The 18,958-nt window shown below is 35.6% G+C and overlaps 1 protein-coding gene across 5 annotated transcripts in view; it reads right to left on the bottom strand.

Annotated features, from left to right (window-relative positions):
- Nucleotides 1-328: 328 nt before the first annotated feature.
- The window catches only part of UBR5 (ubiquitin protein ligase E3 component n-recognin 5), a 139,104-nt gene continuing 120,474 nt past the window's right edge, over nucleotides 329-18,958 (bottom strand). For all 5 annotated transcript variants that reach the window (XM_040261971.1, XM_040261972.1, XM_040261975.1 and 2 more), the window contains exons 48-59: nucleotides 17,246-17,489; nucleotides 15,776-15,887; nucleotides 15,033-15,177; nucleotides 13,670-13,800; nucleotides 12,188-12,248; nucleotides 10,131-10,306; nucleotides 9,849-9,933; nucleotides 8,374-8,529; nucleotides 7,925-8,038; nucleotides 6,386-6,530; nucleotides 4,715-4,800; nucleotides 329-1,488 (exon numbers count right to left, since the gene is read on the bottom strand). In XM_040261971.1, coding sequence (XP_040117905.1) covers nucleotides 1,276-1,488; nucleotides 4,715-4,800; nucleotides 6,386-6,530; nucleotides 7,925-8,038; nucleotides 8,374-8,529; nucleotides 9,849-9,933; nucleotides 10,131-10,306; nucleotides 12,188-12,248; nucleotides 13,670-13,800; nucleotides 15,033-15,177; nucleotides 15,776-15,887; nucleotides 17,246-17,489 — 1,668 coding nt within the window. In that variant the 3' untranslated portion in view covers nucleotides 329-1,275. The remainder of the gene's footprint in view (nucleotides 1,489-4,714; nucleotides 4,801-6,385; nucleotides 6,531-7,924; nucleotides 8,039-8,373; nucleotides 8,530-9,848; nucleotides 9,934-10,130; nucleotides 10,307-12,187; nucleotides 12,249-13,669; nucleotides 13,801-15,032; nucleotides 15,178-15,775; nucleotides 15,888-17,245; nucleotides 17,490-18,958) is intronic.

Genomic DNA, 18,958 nt, shown 5'->3' with positions numbered 1-18,958 from the left:
ATAATGATCCTAAGCTACATAGTTAATGGATCATCAAAAAAGAACTTCTCAGTTATTAAATATAACTGGATTGACTTCTGATGCCAAGTAAGGCTCATTTTACTTCCCCCATTTGTATAAAAGAAAACGTGGCCTGGCCAGTGCCATTCAGGATTCTCTGCTAACTGTAAAATGTGGACCAATTTCCTTCTGTTTCTTACAGTCCGTGTGTACATTCAGTTTTTTAAAACAAAATTTTTATGCACATAACCGTGTCGGATACTGTATTGCCCTTAGTTTAAAAAATGTACAACTACATAAATAAAAACTATTGTTTCTTCAGTATTACTTGACATTTCTTCTGTAATTTATTTAAAAAAGTAAATGTAACAAGATACTTAAAAAAGGCTAGATACAAAAGTAGTTAAGCTGCTCACGAACATTTAAAATTTTCCAAAATGTATCTTCAATAATCATGATCTTATAAAACATTTTACAGTTATCAGAAAGTGCCCAGGCTGAGTTTACATAACTGAAATGCCTTAGTACAAATGTCTAGTTAGAACTGAAGTGCAGTATACCTGACTGACTGCTCACTGAAATAGGGATACAAAGAAAAAAGTTGACTGTGATAAAGTACTGTGCATTGGCCCCCATCATATGTACAAAAAAGTGCCCTCAAATGAACAAATTACATGCAAAATATTAGTGATATCATTTAGTATCCTAGAGCTCAATGCAGTCAAACCGCAACAAAAGTGGTTTTTATAGGTAAAAGTGATTTCATTTCTTAAGATCTGAATGTTCAGAACTTTTTTACAAGTTCCATATACGATACACAACCGCAGCCAACCACAAATTAAACACCATAAAAAAGTTAAAATGAAACACAGAACATACTTAATTTTTTATTTTTGAAATTCCCTATTCCCTCTATACAAGAACCTTTGCTGAAACACTTTCCACAAAGGCAGCAGTGAGTTTTCAGAACGTTTTACATTTTTCCCCTCAGCAAAAAGGTAAATCACAGTGTAAATTATGTTGTTCTGCTGTCATCTTTGGCTGGGGTTAGACCCAGAAGTTGTTGACTAGCAAACCATTATAGTCAAATGTTGCTAGTGCTCCTCAGGCCTTTAAGCTACAAACTCAGCAAGGAATGTTTGCATTCATCTCTTTAAGGTAAAGGTACCACAGGGTATGCGACAGCATCAACTTCCATAAACTCTTATAGACAAATGGGAAAAATCTACAAAATTAGCGAGTAATATTACACAGCAATACACACGTTTTTATACTCTACACAAAACCAAAATTCTTGGTCTTAATGGCGAGTAGCAATTTCTGTTTGAGAATCTGTTTAGAGGAATAGAGTGGGACGTAAAGTCGAGAAATGCAAGTATTTGCAGTAGGAAGGTGTTGGTCATCTGGTGGTCTTATTGTGATGGAGGGCATAGGCTGAAATCCTTCTTCACTGGCTGGTAATGAAGGGCTTGATGTCCAAAAGTAAACCTAAACAGGAGTATAATACAAGTTTGGCTTTTAAGAGATTAACATTCAACCCTTAATTCTGGCAATTATACATACAGCCCCATTCTTGTGTTAAAACCTACGAAGGGGTATTATTTATAAGTGTCTTTTAATTTTCTTATATTGAAAATGAAAGTTTCAGGGTTGGAAAAGAAAAAAGTGTCAGGTATGTAGAAAAGTGACTGTTTCCATGCCTGAGCTTCTCATTTGCAACATGAGGCTACTTGATCAAATGCTGTCTAAGGGCCCTTCCTGTTGCTAAATTTCGCAGGGCATCTCTTAGTGGGAATAAGGTACAAGGTCTCTGAAAAAGGTTCAAAATTCACAGAGGCTATCAAAAAGTTATTTTGCATTTTATCTACTAGCAAAACCACCCAATACTTTTCAGTGGTGCACTGTGATACACAATAATTTTTTAACAGTAATTAAATGTCAGACAGCATCTGCTGTACATCAAAATCCATGCAATAAGCCATGCTAACACTGAGTTTTAAAACACATCTAATTCATGTAATATAGTGCAAATTACTTTTTCTGTAAATATAACCAAAGATATACTTTCCTGAAATATTTTTATTAATACATACCTTTCCTCATTGATACTAGACAGTGACTATCTCTTAAGGTAAAGCTTTTAAAATCTTGCATTTATAGTACACAACTAAACAGACAAATAAAAGGGCTTCCCAGGTGGCGCTAGTGGTAAAGAACCGGCCTGCCAACGCAGGAGAGGTCAGAGTTGTGGGTTCAATCGCTAGGTTGGGAAGATCCCCCGGAGGAGGACACGGAAACCTACTTCAGTATTCTTGCCTGGACAATCCCACGTACAGAGGAACCTGGCAGGCTGCAGTCCATAGTGTCACAAAGAGTCAGACACGACTGAAGTGACTGAACACATACAAACAGACAAATATATTCATTATCTCAGAGTGACTAGGAACCCTAAACTAGTGACTGAAGCATAGTTATGTGAGAAATCTCATCTAGAATTCGATAGGAGGAGGCAGGGAAAAACAAAACCTTGCAAATGTCAGGGTCTTCAAAATCTTCAAAGAATTTATAAAAGGGCTGGAAGGTACTATAGACATAAACCTGGCCCAACCTACTCATTTTACAGGTAGAAAACAATGTAAAGTGTTTCTCCAAGGATAAATGTGGTTACCCAGAGCCAGATTACTACACGGCGGGACCTTCAAGAAGTTGGAAAAAGATAAATACGTAACAGAGGACTTCTCAAAACTTTTACTAGTGGACTATGACTTTCCAAGAGGGAAATATACTATGTACGTAGTTTTATGGCTACCTAGGACTAATAATTCAAGGGAGAAGACTTTAGCAAAACCCTCTTATATTCTTATGTCCCTGAGACACATATGGAAAAGCCTAAAAGTATATGAAGGATAACCTCCCAAAAGAGGAAGGAGGTGGAAGACACCGTGATAAACTGCTGCTAAGCTGCTAAGTTGCTTCAGTTGTGTCCAACTCTGGGCGACCCCATAGACGGCAGCCCACCAGGCTCCCGGGTCCCTGGGACTCTCCAGGCAAGAACACTGGAGTGGGTTGCCATTTCCTTCTCCACTGCATGAAAGTGAGAAGTGAAAGTGAAGTCGCTTATTCATGTCCGACTGTTCGTGACCCCATGGACTGCAGCCCACCAGGCTCCTCCATCCATGGGATTTTTCCAGGCAAGAATGCCGGAGTGGGGTGCCATGGCCTTCTCCGATATACTGCTAAGCCCAAAGAATACAGGAGTTTAAAGAGTGAAGCTCACGATTAAAGCTGCTGCTGGACATTTTGAAGCCCCCACAGAGGGAGGTAGTTTCCCTCTCTCTCTTTTGTAAAAGACTGAATAGTTAGCAAATTTCTCTTCTAGGAGATGGCAGAAATGCAGTGAGATTTTAACTTGACTGACTAGACAGGACACACTGGTTTTGCTCTGAATCCAGACTGACTACAGGAACCCTAATAAGCAACTCAGGTACTCCTAAAACCAACAGGTGCAGATACAGTATCTGCATTGGTAGGGACTTCAGGACTGGTCTACAAGTTTGTGAAAGTTAAAATACATGGAATTATAAGGAATGAACCTAGGGATCAGCCTAGGAAACTACCAAATGGCTACGTCAAGAACAAACACCACCTGACAGCTAGGACTGCTGGACAACCCGTCTTGCTACAGTAGGGAGACACTGGGAGGCACCCGGGGCCACGTGAAGATGAAGGAATGCTAAATGCGTGGCCCCCTCCCCACAAAAAACAAGTTACGAACTACCTTTAAAGGTAAATCAGAAACTGCAAGCTTTGTGCTTTCCTGCCCAACTATTTCCCCCTCTCAAATAAAATTGGGGGATATATCTAGAAATTGTATCATTTTTTATACATTCCATAGAGGTTAGGTTTAGAATACTGGGAACTAAGGCTGGTTCAGCAGGGGAAATGTCACAGGGAACTATGAGAAATATGAATAGAGATTTTCTGGATAAGGAATGTCCCTCAAATTTCTACAAGAAAGTCTAGAGGAGACTACCTTTTAAGGCTACTGGACAGACTGATTTGGATATACTCACAGTTGGACATAAACTCCACAGACTTCAATACGATCCAAGTTTATACTGTCTTAATTTGTGATTTACTAATTTATGCTTTAATTTATTAACTTTAAGTTAATAAGTAATAAGATTAAAATCATAGACCATTCCCTTCTCCAGGGGATCTTCCCAACCCAGGGATTGAACTTGGGTCTCTGGCATTGCAGGCAGATTCTTTACCATCTGAGTGACCAGGGAAGTCCTAATACTTTAAAATCATAGACCTAGTATCCGTAATTAAGTTACTCTATTCATAGTATACAGAGCAATTATCGTTCTATTAAAAAATTTTGCAAACCCTTGTAACTAGTCAAAAAGATTAAGGATAGATGAAAGAGGCCCCTAACATACATTAGCACTCACTACAGGGGGAAAAACAGGTCTCAACAGTAAGCTGGTATTGTATCTTCAGGACTAAGGATAGCATTTTAATAGCTAAGATGTATTTCACTCTGTTTATAGTTTTACTCATACTTCAGATGTCCTATTATAGAGAAACAAAATTGCCTTTTATTTCCTTAGCCAAAATTAAAATCATTACCAATTTAAAACAAAAGGCTGTCTTTCATACAGTATTCAAGGTTTTTAGTTTTTTCTACAAATTTTATGAAAACACTTACAAGATCTTGTCGTTCTGTCATGCTCATCTTCTCTACAATTGACCAGAACCACCGCTTGAACTGCAAGAGCTTCTCAGCATTTTCTCCTACAAATAAACATAAATTCAATAAATATTCTGCATCAGTTGTATTTTTAGAATACTACTTATAAAATTAAAATGTGAATGGGGGAGTCTAATCCTAATAAAGGAAATTAAGACCATTTGTACAATGTGAAACTTCTATAGTTCATTAGCCTATCCCAATGACCAATACAAGAAAACAAACCACTAGCCTCAAAAATCACATGACTTTAATTCCATCACTAAGTCATGATTCTTCTCATGATGTTAAGCCAGTACTTCTCAAAGTTTAATAAGTTTACAAGTCACTTGGGAGATCTTTTTAAAATGCAGATTCTCATTCATTAGGTATGGGGAAGAAAGCAGAAAGAAACCAAAGATTCTGCATTTCTAAAAAGCTTCCAGATGATGCTGATATTGTTGATTTGAGGATCATACTTGGAGTGTCTTTAGATATTTTTTCCCCTTCTAGGTTTGTGGTTTATATCAATAAATAAACCAAATTATGTCACGAATATTGAAAACTATTTTATTATTTAGCACAAAAACTATTATGCAGTGATCTGCATGAAGGAAAAACAAGAAAATTTACCCAAATTTAACTTACTATAATTTGGCTGAAGCTGTTTGCAAAATATGAAGAATAAAAGGGAAAAAAACTGGTACCCTCATGTATGGAATTAATCTTGGACTAGAGGTATAGTCTTCTCATGAATTTCTTGGAAGTTCCAGTATTTTATTGTATGTGTTAGTCACTCAGTCTTGTCTGACTCTTTGTGACCCCAGAGACTGTAGCCCACCAGGTGCCTCTGTCCATGGAATTTTCCAGGCAAGAATAATGGAGAGGGTTGCCATTCCCTTCTCCAAGGGATCTTCCCAACCCAGAAATCAAACCCTGGTTTCCTGCACTGCAGGTGAATTCATTACCATCTGAGCCACTAGGGAAGCCCATTTTATTGTATAGTCACAGCTAAAAAGTCTACTCCTAGAATATGGTACTTTGAAAAGAAAAAGTTGCAACAAATCAAGCACTGAAGACAAATGTTATTCTAGGATTATCACTACCTCTTGTTACTCTTTCTAGATTTTTCATGTGGTTGTGTGTTATATATCTAAGTGTGCTCTGAGTTCAGTTCTGAAGTTCTAAGAAGTGAAGTTCTGTATTTTTGAGTTTCTTATTAACAAATTCAAAAGAGAGGCAGAAGGGGAAAAAGGCTACATCATGCAATCAAATTCTTTAGAGGGCTGAAGAAACATGAATTGGGAAAGGCCAATAGAATTGTCATATGGATTATTTTTTTCTAAATAAATAAAAACCCTTTCAACACAGTTGTTCACCACAAAGAATTTTTACTATTTCATACTAAACCATTCTTTAAAATATAGAAAAATAAAGCAATAAAAAATTAAGAATAACCTAATAATAAGCTATCATAGTTCAAACTAAATATTTTAAGGTATTTTATATCTTAAAATATATAAAAACCTGAGTAATAAACAGCATTTCTAAGTCCCTATAAATAGGTTAAGAATTAGAAACCCAGAAAACTGACTGACCAAATTATTTGTATAGTTTATTTCTTATGTAAACATTTAATAAATTTCATACCTGATTCATCATTAAAAGAGGTGAAACTGATCAGCATTTGCACGTTAACCTCACCACAGCCATTTACCAAAAGCCTAAAGTCTTCTGCTGTTAAATCTTCTAATGAATTTTTTGGAAGCACATCCAGCAGACCTTTCCTCATTGCCTAGAGGATTTCAAAAATTACCTATTTATTACTATCAGTACTTTATTTTCTACATAGCAGTTATTATCATTAAAGCCCAATGTCTAATTTTAACAGCCTAAGAATACTAATACTAAAAAGTGAAGTTCTGTATTTTGAGTTTATTAAATTCAAAAGACAGGCAGAAGGGAAAAAGGGCTACAGGTTCAACAGTAAAGGAGTATTATTTTATCTCAGGAGTTAATTAGTATTTAAAATTATGTTAGTAACAAACAGGCTGGTCATTAAGAAAGAATCTGTTAATCACGTTTTCCTGTCAATATCCTAGGAAAAGTATGGCGATGACAAAAACCAATATCCCTGACACAAACTTACTGAGAAATGCCAAGAACTGTTCTAAGCACCTTACATATGTTAATTAATTAACGTTAACCTCATCCTCATTTTGCAGAGGAGGGAACAAAGGCACAAAGTACTTGAGTTGTTTGCTAATGTCATACAGCTAGAAGAGGCTGCAGTCATGATTTGAACCCTGACAGTATTAATTCCAGAGCCCACACAATTATTCCCAGCACAGGGATCAAAACCACTTCATAAACATTTTTCACCAGGAGGAGAAACAGTTAACATAGTGGGCCTGATGTTGTTCTTTAGAAGAGTCTGATGGGAGATGGTCCTTGACAGGCATCTGGAAACTCGGCTTTTGGAATGTTCCCTACATTATTCCTAACTGATGTGGCAATAAGCTCTGCTGTAACAGCTTGCCTAGACTATCTGTGCAAAGGTGATTTATGATGAACATGTGTTTTTCCTCTGGGAGTCTGTCAGGACTCTGATATTTCCTCTGCTAGTAGGACTGGTCTCCAATAAAAAAGCTGGGCCCCGACTCTTAAGTAGGCCCTAAACACAAACACTGCATACGCATTGCTGTAATTCACTACTGGAGGAAGAACATACTGTTCTTTTGGTGACAACTCATACCCCCAGAAAGAGAACTTTGAAGCTTGTACCTGGATTCCTCCAGACTCTGTCTGATGTAAATCTCCCCTTGTGAGAGTCCTTTTGCTATAAACCATACCACTAACTGCCTCTGAGTCTAAAGAGTCCACCTAGTGCGTCACCAGAGGCATGGATGGTTGCAGGACTCTAGAACGATGAGTCCCATAAAGAATCCTTTCCAAATTTTTACTCACCAGATCTACTTTCTGATGATTACATGGTTTTTCCAAGTAGTTTTACCCAAAAGAAAGGAGTTGGTCTGGACTCAGGTACAATTTATACTGTACATAAACTCATTTTGGTTTTAAAAATTTTGACCCTTCATAAGCAAGCTGAATACATTGTAAGCTAGTTTAAAACACAGAAGATACAAATAGCCTCATCAGATCAAGTAACAGTTTTTGGAAAAAACTTACATGTAATGGCTGTTCTGCAACTACCAACATTCTATGTTCAGCATATTTCCGCACATACTCATAAACATTCTGAGGAGTGACTGGTATATTTACACCATTAGGAATAAGTTCAACCTGTGGAAAATTTAGCAGTGCCATTTAAAACCAATTTTGACAAAGCAGGAATAAGTTAAGTTCATAAAACAATTTCCTAAAATTTTAAAATCTAAAGACAATTCTGTATTTGACAACTAAGAAATGTAGACATTCTAGGCCTAAGTAACTATAAACTCTTCAACCTCTCAATCTGTCTCACTAACTCTCCATCCATTCATATCTTTTTCTCCATCTCCTACTGCATCTTTGTGTGTATGTGTGTGTGTCTCTCTTGCTCTCTCTTGGTCCCTATCTATCTAAATTGATTTTCTATGTACCAAGCACAATAGATTAACCAAATTCATTTGTTTTACCTGTCCTCCACCTTCTTCTTTACACAGGTCAATTGCAAATGCCAAATCCATTGCTGAGAAAACAGCATCAGCATCTGAACTCTGAGAAGCAAGAATAAGTTGCCGCAAACTCTCGTACATCACAGGGTCAAAAAAAGCAAAATCGTGCCAATTGACCTAAGAGAGTAATCATATGAAAATGAATTATGAAAGAAACATCTTAAATGAATTTGTTAAGTTGAAATCTATGATAAAATTTTATCTAATTTGAAGATACATGATACACTGATATAGAATAATCTCCCACTAATATAACTGATCTAAAGAGGTAAAATTTTAATAAGTCTTTGGCTCTGATAATACATTTAATTTTCTAAGTATGAAAAGTATATATATTTTTTTAAATTTAAAGCCAGGAGTATAATAGCTTTAAGTTCTAAATTTTTTGCAGGAACCAGCACTAATTATTAAAAAGTGATTATGCGGAGCAGCTGATCCTTAATACACATCCTGTAATTTCAGATGATAAATCTAATGCTCAAAGGAATTCAGTAACTTGCTGAAGGTCATATCATTGGGTTGTAACTTGAGTCTGTTTGATTCCATGACCTTTTCCATAAACCTTGTTAAAGGCTCAACATTTCTATGCTGCTAGCTTTTAAGTCCAGTTCTTTCTCTGCACAAGAGCCTTTTACCTGGAACATATTAAGATGTCAATAGAGTCAGCATTTTTTTAAAAAAAAAGGAAAAAATACATATCATAGTATGAAATGCTGTAAAAGAAAAAAATATTCACTAGTGGGTTTGAGCAGAGAAAATTATTGATAGGCCACAACGTTAACAGTGATAACTCATATCAGATGGGTGGTGTGTATCTGTAGCAAAGACCATACGATATTTTGTTGTTCATAGTGTATAATTAGCATTATGCATTAATTTAAAGAATGTGTTTTTCTCTTCATACCTTCCCCATCATAAAGGAATGTACAAGCTGTCAAACTATCAAAACACAAAAGAAAATAAGCTAATTCTGTCACCAAGAGATAATTATCAAGCACTGCTGAGCTAGATGTTCTTACCTTCTTTTCTCCCTTCTACCAACATACATCTTACATACAGTTTTGAAGCTAGGAGTGCTCTTTTCAATACAGTGTTGCTTCTATTGCCATTACTTGCTAGAACAAATAATAATAAAACTTACTGAGCACTTACTATGTGCCAGGCACTATACTGTTGTCTTTACCATTGTATAAATGAGGAATAAATGCCCAAGGATCTGTCTGCAACGGGATCCAGGTCCATCAATCCCTCTAAACTCACCTCTGTGTCACTCATTCTCCTATGCTGTCTCCTCCATGTATTGAGATTTTTCCCCATGTCATTAAATGCTTGAAAATGACTTTATAATGACTAGAATGCCTTAAAATATTAAGTTAATGCCATAACTAAAAATTTTGCAACTGTAAAAGCAGTTAAGATTCATGAAAATCACTTACTTTCCTACCAAGCAACACTTTAATCACATGTCTATTCAATGTAATAGGACACAGTTCATTCTGTAATAGACACAGTCCAAGAATCCTAAAAATAAAAACAAGCAAATAGTAATTAAATTTAAAAATTCTAGACTACATAACCCCATATACATAATATACACATTTAAATAAATTTTTATAGTAGAATATATATATACACATTTTACAGACTAAAATATTTTAGAAAAATCTCATAAACTGAAATTTTAAAAAAATTCAAATATAAGATTAGAATGACTTTACCTGCCAATATTTCTGAAACAATTCAATCTTGCTTCTGTGTTTTTGCCAGGCCTTGGAGTATAAAATCCTCTTTTTCCAGGTTGGTAAAACAAAGGAGCGTTGTCATCACCATCATCTGTATCATCTAAATCCATATCTACTACACTTCGACTAGAACCATGACGCTTTCGGTTTTCCTAATAACAGAGTATCAGAGATCAAGTCCCAAGATTTTATTTATATTTTAGTGTATGTGTATACAAGATAATGATTATTATTTAATAAAGCATACAAACTGGTTCTCTTCAATCACTTAAATGTAAAGTTCGATAGGTAAAGCAAGTTTCATATTTAAATATAAATCAACTTTAATTCATTCTTTCAGAATTATGATATACAAAGCTTGTGCCTGTTAACTTCTCTGTCCATTTAAGAAAATCACTCAATGAAACTCTGGTAGCTTCTTTTACGTTGATTCCTTAAATTTATTTTCCCTTGATAGAATTCTGGGTTGACAATTTTGAAGGCACTGTAAGGATGCTGCTGCAACTGTCTTCTGGCCTTCTGATGAGAAATCCACTGCCTTGCACATTCCTGTCTCTGTGTAAGGCACAATTAGTTTCCTATTAGTTTCACAGCAGCTTGATTATACCTAGTCACAGTTTTCTCTCAGTTTATTTTGTTTAGGGTTCACTGACCTCCTTGAATCTGCAAATAAATATGTTGTATGCCAAATTTGGGAAGGTTTCAGCTACTATTTCTTCAAATATTTTCCTGTAGCAATCTCATTCTCCTCTTCTGGGCACTCCAATGACATTAATGTTTAACATGGTCCAACAGATCTCTGGAAAACTGTTGTTTGAGATCTTTTCTCTTCCTATTCTTCAAAATGGATAGTTTCTATCTTCAAATTGACTGATACTTTCCTATATCATCTTCGTTCTGCTATTAACCTATTTAGTGAACTTTTAAATTTTTATAAGTACTTTCTATAATTTTCCCTTGGTTCTCTTTTTCTATTCCTCTGTTGTGAATCTTTACCTTTCCATTCATTTGCTTATCTTATAGAATATGAGATAAAGTTTTTGATAATTCCAACAAGTGGGGTCATCTCAAGGTTAGTATCACTTGGTTCTTTTCCCAGAATTGGTGAGTCTCTGCTGGTTCTCTGTATGTTTAATAATTTTGGAGTGTATCCTGGACATTTTTTTACTAAGTTATAGAACTCTGGGTCTTGTTGAAATGATATGGAGAATGCTAAATTTTTGGTCCTTGGTAGTTAATAACCTGGTTAGGTTCAGACTGGAAGTATCTTCTGTGTGCAGTGGTCCCAGTGTCTGCCTCTTCGTGACCCCATGGACTGTGGCACTCCAGACCCCTCTGTCCTCCACTATCTAGTGACATTTGCTCAGATTCATGGCCACTCAGTCAGTGATGCCATCCAACCATCTCATCCTCTGTCACCCCTCTTCTCCTCCTGCCCTCAATCCTTCCCAGCATCAGGGTCTTTTCCAATGAGTTGGCATCAGGTGGCCAAAGTATTGGAGCTTCAATAACAGTCCTTCCAATGAGTGGTCAGTGGTTCCATTACCAAAAGCCTTTTAATTCTACTATGGGTCTGCTCTGCACATGCACCATGTGGGACAGTCTGGTAGCACAGTTTATTCTTAAAGCATGTGCTGTCTTCCAGTTAAGATGGAGCAATGGGCATCAGCGTTACTCTCCTGCCTGAAACAATGCCTCAACAGTTGTTTTTCAAGTTTTGACTTCCCTCTAATCTGTGTGCTACTGTTTACTTTTCAGAATTCTCAAGCAGTTCCTTTCTTAATTTTTTCCAGAGTTTTAAGTTGTTATCAGTTAAAGAGATATGATTATCATTGGCACTGATATTTCAATTTGTAAGCAGGCACAAACTGAAATACAGCATGCCCTTAACAGACAAGAAAGAATACTAGAGTGGGTAGCCATTCCCTTCTCAGCAGATCGTCCTGATGCAGGGATTGAACCTGGGTGTCCTGCACTGCAGGTGGATTCTTTACCATCTGAGCTACCAGGGAAGCCCACAAAACATCCCTTACCTGTACTTTTTCTGAAGAGTCTAATAATCCAAGATCCAGGATACTATCAGCTCCATTTTCCCTAAAAACGAACAATACTTTTCATATTCCAGATAACTGAAATTTCTAGAATTTAGTGTAGAGAAACCATATGCATTTAAATTTTTAAGACTTCATCAATATATTTACGTTTTGAAATAAGTATCTAGGGCACTTTACTAGTCTAAACGCAGTTCTAGGAGCAGAAAAGTCAACAATATACACAAAGATACTACATGTACGATCCAAGACAATGAACTAAAGGCTACCCGATTTAAGACAAAATAAATGCAGTCTTCATAGGGGGACTGAAATTTGAGCTCAGGGAAAACACTGTAAAAGAACAGGAAAAAGTTCAGAAGGCAACCACAATAGGAATCAAATGTTCCAGTGTATTTAATTGTTCTAGAATACTAACAAATTCACTGTTCAATCCATAAAGGCAGGTGAAAGTAGTCATATATTCTTGTATTCAACAGGAAATACTATTAAAATAGCAACCCTTACATATATTTACAAATGTCTTCCCCCTCCCCCCCAAAAATGCACAGTATTTGCAACTTTTTATATAATGGGCTAAGCTATATTAGTGTTGCTGTATCCAGAAATGAAGAAGAGGAATGAAAATGTAGTACACAGAAGTCAAGAAATGAAAAATAGTTAACAGCAAAGAAAAGAAACTTCTAGCAATAGTCTTTGGCTTGGACCATTCAAAGGCTCTGAGAATGGTAAATAGCTAGAATAAATTAAGTGGCTGTTTACTTCAGGATTTAGCCAACCCACTTATCCATTTCTAGGAACATATCTAATCTTGAAGTTCTTCATTCAATATCATGACTAGGAGGGAAAAACAAATAAACAAACAAACACATCTTCATTTAAAATAACACTTCAAAGCCTCAACCTGGATATTAGAGTAGCCCCAGGATGGAAGGGCACAGATTAAATGTGGCATCAGATTAAATGTATCTTCTTATCACTTTAACCTGTCACTTGGGGAAAAGAAGGGTAAGTAATTTAACTGTTAGATATTTTTAAGTTTTATATTAAAATAATTGCACAATAAAAGCAAACATTTGCATGATTTCCAAGATAAATCAGGATGCCTGAAAGAAATTTCTTATTTACTACAAAGACTCAGGGATTACTCCCAATTCCTTGAGGTATCTGGCCTTTGCCATTAGTTGTATTCAGGTGGAGAACGAGATGTACTTCTTATAAGTTAATTTCTAAATAAGGTTCATAAAATTTATCTTCAAACCTAAAGTGACTGCTAAAATTCAGCCCTTCTAGTAACATGTGAAACGTGGCTGTCTCACTCAGATTTTTAAGCCATCTCCTAAAATTAAAACCATTCAAGTCTTGCACTATTTAATATAGATTATAAGATATGATAACACCTGTATCCTAAAAATAAAGTAGCTAATGTTTAAACTAAAATGTCTTCCCAAATGTGCATATTACCGTCCATGTGCAATAATGAGTTCCATGGCTTCATCTACTCTTGCTCTCAGAGAATCTTCACTTGCTAGAAGCAGCAGCAGCTGAGCTGGGGATAACTCCAACAACATGCCAGTGATTTTACTTGCAAATGCCTGTAAAAGACAAACAAATGTTACCTGCCTCTACTCTCTGAAACCTCTTGTCTAAATTAGCAATGTTTTATCAAGGGGGGAAAAAAAAGAAGAAAATATAAGAAACTTGGATAACAAACTGAAAATTTTCTGAAATATTTTCTAATTGGAATCTATGAAGAAGAGAAAGGGAGGAGACATTAATTTTCTTAACCTGATAAGGGACATCTATGAAAAAGGCCACAGCTAACATGATGCTTGATGATGAGAATTGTAATGTTTCCTCCCATTTGACATTGTACTGCAAGTTTCAGTTAGTACAAGAAGGCAAGTAGAGAAAATAAAAGTAATCCAGATTGGAGAGAAGTAAAACTCCTTTTTTACAGACAACAGATTCTCCATGTAGAAAACAATGACAGACTCTACAAAGAAGTCACTAGAACTACAACACATGAGTTTATTTTATGAGATTAGAAGCTTAATTATAGAAAACTTTGGTAAGGAACAAGTAGTCTATGCATTAGCAGTCTTATTAAAGCTAGTTTAATATTTATTTGTTGACAAGCCTTTTTAAAAGACTTCTGATATTCATGAGTAAACATAAAAATATTCAAGGTCCATTTTTTCCCCTTCTTCATCAGAGGCCTAGAAACTTTTTTTTTTCATTTAGTGTAGGAAAAAAGAGAAGGAAGAAGTGAAGGAAGGAGAAGCAGAAAGAAAAAAGATGCCCATATTTAAGGCTAAGGATTTACTGAAATATAATTCATTTATTGTTTTATTATTCTTTTGCTCTAGTATGTACATGTAGTTATGTACAAAGACAAAAAAGAAAACTAGGTTATGTTTCATATTATATGAAAGAAATCCCTGACAGAACATTCAAAATAAAACCTTCCTGTCATATTTATGAAGTGAAGTACGCTATATGCAACATGTTCCAGCTACAAGCTGATAACAAAGTTAGCTTTAAAAAGCAACAATAATTTGTACAAATACAATGCACAGACAATTTCTTAGCACAAAAGGAAATTATTAGGTAGAATGTTAACCTGGCATATATAGTAAAATAAACATCAAGCTATATACAATTACTCTCCAGTAAGTGTTGCTTCTTTCCCTCCTAAGCTTCTTTTTTTGGCAGTCCTCAAATCACATGGCTTTCCAGTAGCTGACAACTTCTTAAGGTATCAGCCTTAATTCAAAACCTAAAATGGCACAGCCAGTTAAGAGGTAGTTAAGCACGCCATACGTACTGGTTGCATTGCTTGTACACGGGGGTAAAGTCTCTCTCCAAGCGCCTGACGGTGTGCCGGCAGAGGGTCGGGGTCATCACTAGGATTTCCTTCAGAGGCTGGTCTGAAGGGCCTAGTGTCGATGGAAAGCTGTCTTCTAAAATCCCTGAAAGATGAACAAAGCTATGATGACTTCATTCCCCTTGTCTACAAAATGGAAAATATCACTGCAACAAAGTGGGAAACCAGAGCATATAGTTAGTTAGCTCCAGTTATGGTACCAGGGTGGAAGAATGCCTAAAAAGAATGATGCTTGGAAAATAAAATTTACCTAGATTTGGTCACTTGAAAATCTGTAAGTCTGCAATGCATGTATTAATTTGATTCTGAGGGAACAGGACCTTAAAATACCAGAAGTCAAGAGCCCACCCATATTTCCCGGAAATTTTAAGACAAAAGTAAAATGCCACTCATTCTAACATGTGAAAAACTGAACGTTTTAAATAACATAATTGCCACAAGTTAAGATTTTTAAAACAAATTTAGGCACTTGGGTGATAAATAAAAAGCCAGTGTAATTTCAACTGGCCCTGGGTTTTTAAACCAGAACATACTAGTTAACAGTTGGTTAGACTATTTTAGTTACAATGCATCACTTATCCAATTATTAACTTTCATTTTCTAAAAGTTCATAATTGAAACTCTTATTTTCAGGCCTACCTCCAATTCATCCAAAATGATGGTACTCAATAAAATCATCTCACCTATCCCGGTCTCTCCGAGAACCTGCTCGCAAGCCGCTACTCCTCCTCATTTCCCTTTCTCTCTCTCTTTCCCGATCCCTCTCTCCTCTGTTCCTTAATCTCTGCATTAAACCTGGAAAAAAGTGAAATACACTTTGTTTAGATGAATGTAAATACAACTACTTTAAATGTGAAGTCAATGTGAGGAAATGAGACAACACGGTAAGAACATGACAACTGAAGATCATTTTCCTTAGCATCGGTGTTAGTGCCTTTCTGTTATTCTCCCAGTTGTTTTGAGTGCTGGGAGTGATTCTGCAGAATGAATTTATCTCCTTGTCATGTCAAGAGCTGTGAAATAAAATGTAGCAACCGGGACTGTGTTAGTTTCGACATAAACAATGCTGGTATTTCTTACATATTTGAGTATCTTCTCTATTCTTAGTTTTTGGCATTAAAAGCATTTAAAGACACTCAGCTACTACTCTTTTTAAAACCTTAAGCGTAAACCAGGGTATGGTTTCCTAACGACTGTGCAGAAAAATTATTTCTGAAATGTCATGACTTCCTAGGTTTCCTCATTCACATTTTACAATTTTTTAAAAAACTGTAAGACTATAGAAATTCAAATGGTTAAACTAATAATGAAAGGCTGGGGTATGCACCCCCATCTTTTCATCCTTAATTCTTTTCAGAGCTCATTCAGCTTCTATGGTGCAGTTTACAGAACCACAGTAAGATACAGCTATAGCCTAGGTATTAATAAAACACAGGATTCTGTTAGTTAACTCCTTCTCCCTCAATTAGTGTATCTATTCACCTACGAGACTGATGATTTCCTTACATGAATCCCGAGTTTCAACCTTTTGTAGTTTTCACATTTTAAAATACACTATCATAGTCTTAAAAATCAGGTGAGAATTGTAACCCCAAAGTGGTGATCATTGAGGAGGTAGAACTTGCACCAGGATGTTAACATAGAAAATCTTATTAGCAAAAAACAAAGTCTTGTTAAATTAAACAGTGAAGTTAGTGACTTCACTGTTTAAAGGTAAAATAGCCAATTTACCTTTGGTTGCAAAATCCACCTCCCTGGAGACTGGTAGAAACTGTGCAAATCATACTTTAAAAAGCACTGTTCTAGATAACAGCATTTTCTTCTCAGTATCTGTACTAATTGGGAAATCCTGCAGTTTGCTCTTTGAATTTTTTTATTACCTGAAACCTCCCATTTCCCAAACATTAAAATTGAGATGAAAAACTCAATCATACAATCATAACCATTTATGAAAATGAATGTGGCAGTAAAAGAGCCAACTGGTAAACTGCCGATGAGAGTTTAAACAAGGTTAAGTAATTGATCTAGAATAAAATAGTATAAAAGTGTAAATATAAACTTCTCCAACTAAACACACATATAACCATGATCATTGTTTCAATCAAACAAGGACAGAATTTTTATGAGCTTGTTACTACCTCTAGAGTACTTACTTGTATGAGTGCCTTTGTTGGCATTTTGAATACAGTCTAAATTTGGCAGTTTTTCATTTGACAAAAAAGCTTGTGCAATGGCTGTATAAAAGCTTCGTGCTACACCACTGCCCTCTCCTGGTTCATCCTTAAATGTGACTTTTACTCTGTGTACAGCCATAGGTGTAGTAGCACATCTTCGACCAAAGTGATTGTTAAGTTGCCTCATGGTCTGCTGAATAAGAAGATCTCTATCCCGATCAACCTATTGAAACGCAACAAAAAGCAGTAAATTCAGTGCTGGAAACCACCTTGACAATTTTCTGTGTAAAATCTGAAAATCTAATTTTTGCTTTTCCTTGACAGTTGAAATAGCTACAAAGTATCTGGGTTCTCAAAAGCTTATATATTCCAAACAGGACTCTAAATCACACAAGAACATCTTACATTAAATCAAGATAATGGAATTTAACTCAATTAGAACATTTTCTTAAAAGATCTACCAGAACAGAGCAATTCATCCAGTTTGGGTATATAGCAAGATAAATTGCAAACAGATCAAAGTGTGAAATTTTTTTAATAGCAAATCCTTAAAAAAAAGATAGGATATTCCTTTGCTATAGAATACCATAGCAAAGTAAAAGAAAAATGACAAACTGGGAAAAATATTTGCACCTTCTATTACCAACAAAGATTCATGAATAGTGTATATGTATCACTTAGTGCTTCTAAAAAAAAACTGAGGAAAAAACAATAGGAAAAATGGGCAAAATATGTCAACATACATAATAGTTCCCAGAAAAAGCAGCAGCCATGGTACATGAAATCTATGTAACAATGTTTAACTTTGATCAAAATAAGAGAAATACAAATTAAAATTATACTGACAATCAGATTGGCAAAAATCTAAAAATCTAACAACAAACTGCTGGCAAGACTTTGGAGAATCAGGCACTCTTGTATTGATGCAGAAAATGCAAAACTATACAGACATTATATAGGAGTATTTGCCAATATTTGACAAAATTATATATACACGTCCTCTAACCCATATCTAGGATTCTATCTCAAAGACATGCGAGCCAAACAGAGAAACACACATAAACCAATTCATCACACCACTATTTGTAACAGCAAAAGACCAAATGTCTATCAACAGGACACTGGTTGGAAAAAAAACTGATAAAGTCATAAAATGTGGTACTAAGACTACTAGGTAGTTAGAAAACAGAGTAAAACAGAACATTTCTCTCTTTATAGCCACGGTTTTCTCTCTAGGATATAGTGTTAATTGGAAAAATCAAGATGGAGTAAAATGTGTAACTCGGGGTGTAATGCTCGGGGTAGGGAGTGAGGGACAGAGATGAACACATATGCATGATTATATTTTTTAAAGGTGGGAGGGAAATAAGCTGGGTAGGGGGATCAAAAAGCAAAAAATCCCAAAAGCGGGTAGGCGGAACCCAAAGTAAAGAGACAGGAATGTAAACTAGATTTCTCTGAATATAAACTTCTACAAACTCCACTTTGCAACTGTAGATATTTTACACTGTGAAACAAATTTTAAAAAAAAAAAGGAGAGCAATCCCTAAAAAATGAAGGCAAAATGAACCAAAAGACCTTAACTGTGTGGAGATAAGATGGTAGGTACTAAAACCACACAAAAGAAATTATCTCAAGTGACTTTAAAACAATGTAATTTGACTACAAATCTCCAACTGGAAATACTCTAAG

This window comes from Oryx dammah, unplaced genomic scaffold (genome assembly GCF_014754425.2).
Source record: "Oryx dammah isolate SB20612 unplaced genomic scaffold, SCBI_Odam_1.1 HiC_scaffold_19, whole genome shotgun sequence".
Lineage (NCBI taxonomy): Eukaryota > Metazoa > Chordata > Mammalia > Artiodactyla > Bovidae > Oryx > Oryx dammah.
Note: the sequence above shows the minus strand (reverse complement) of the source record. Positions and strands in the feature narration are given on the sequence as shown.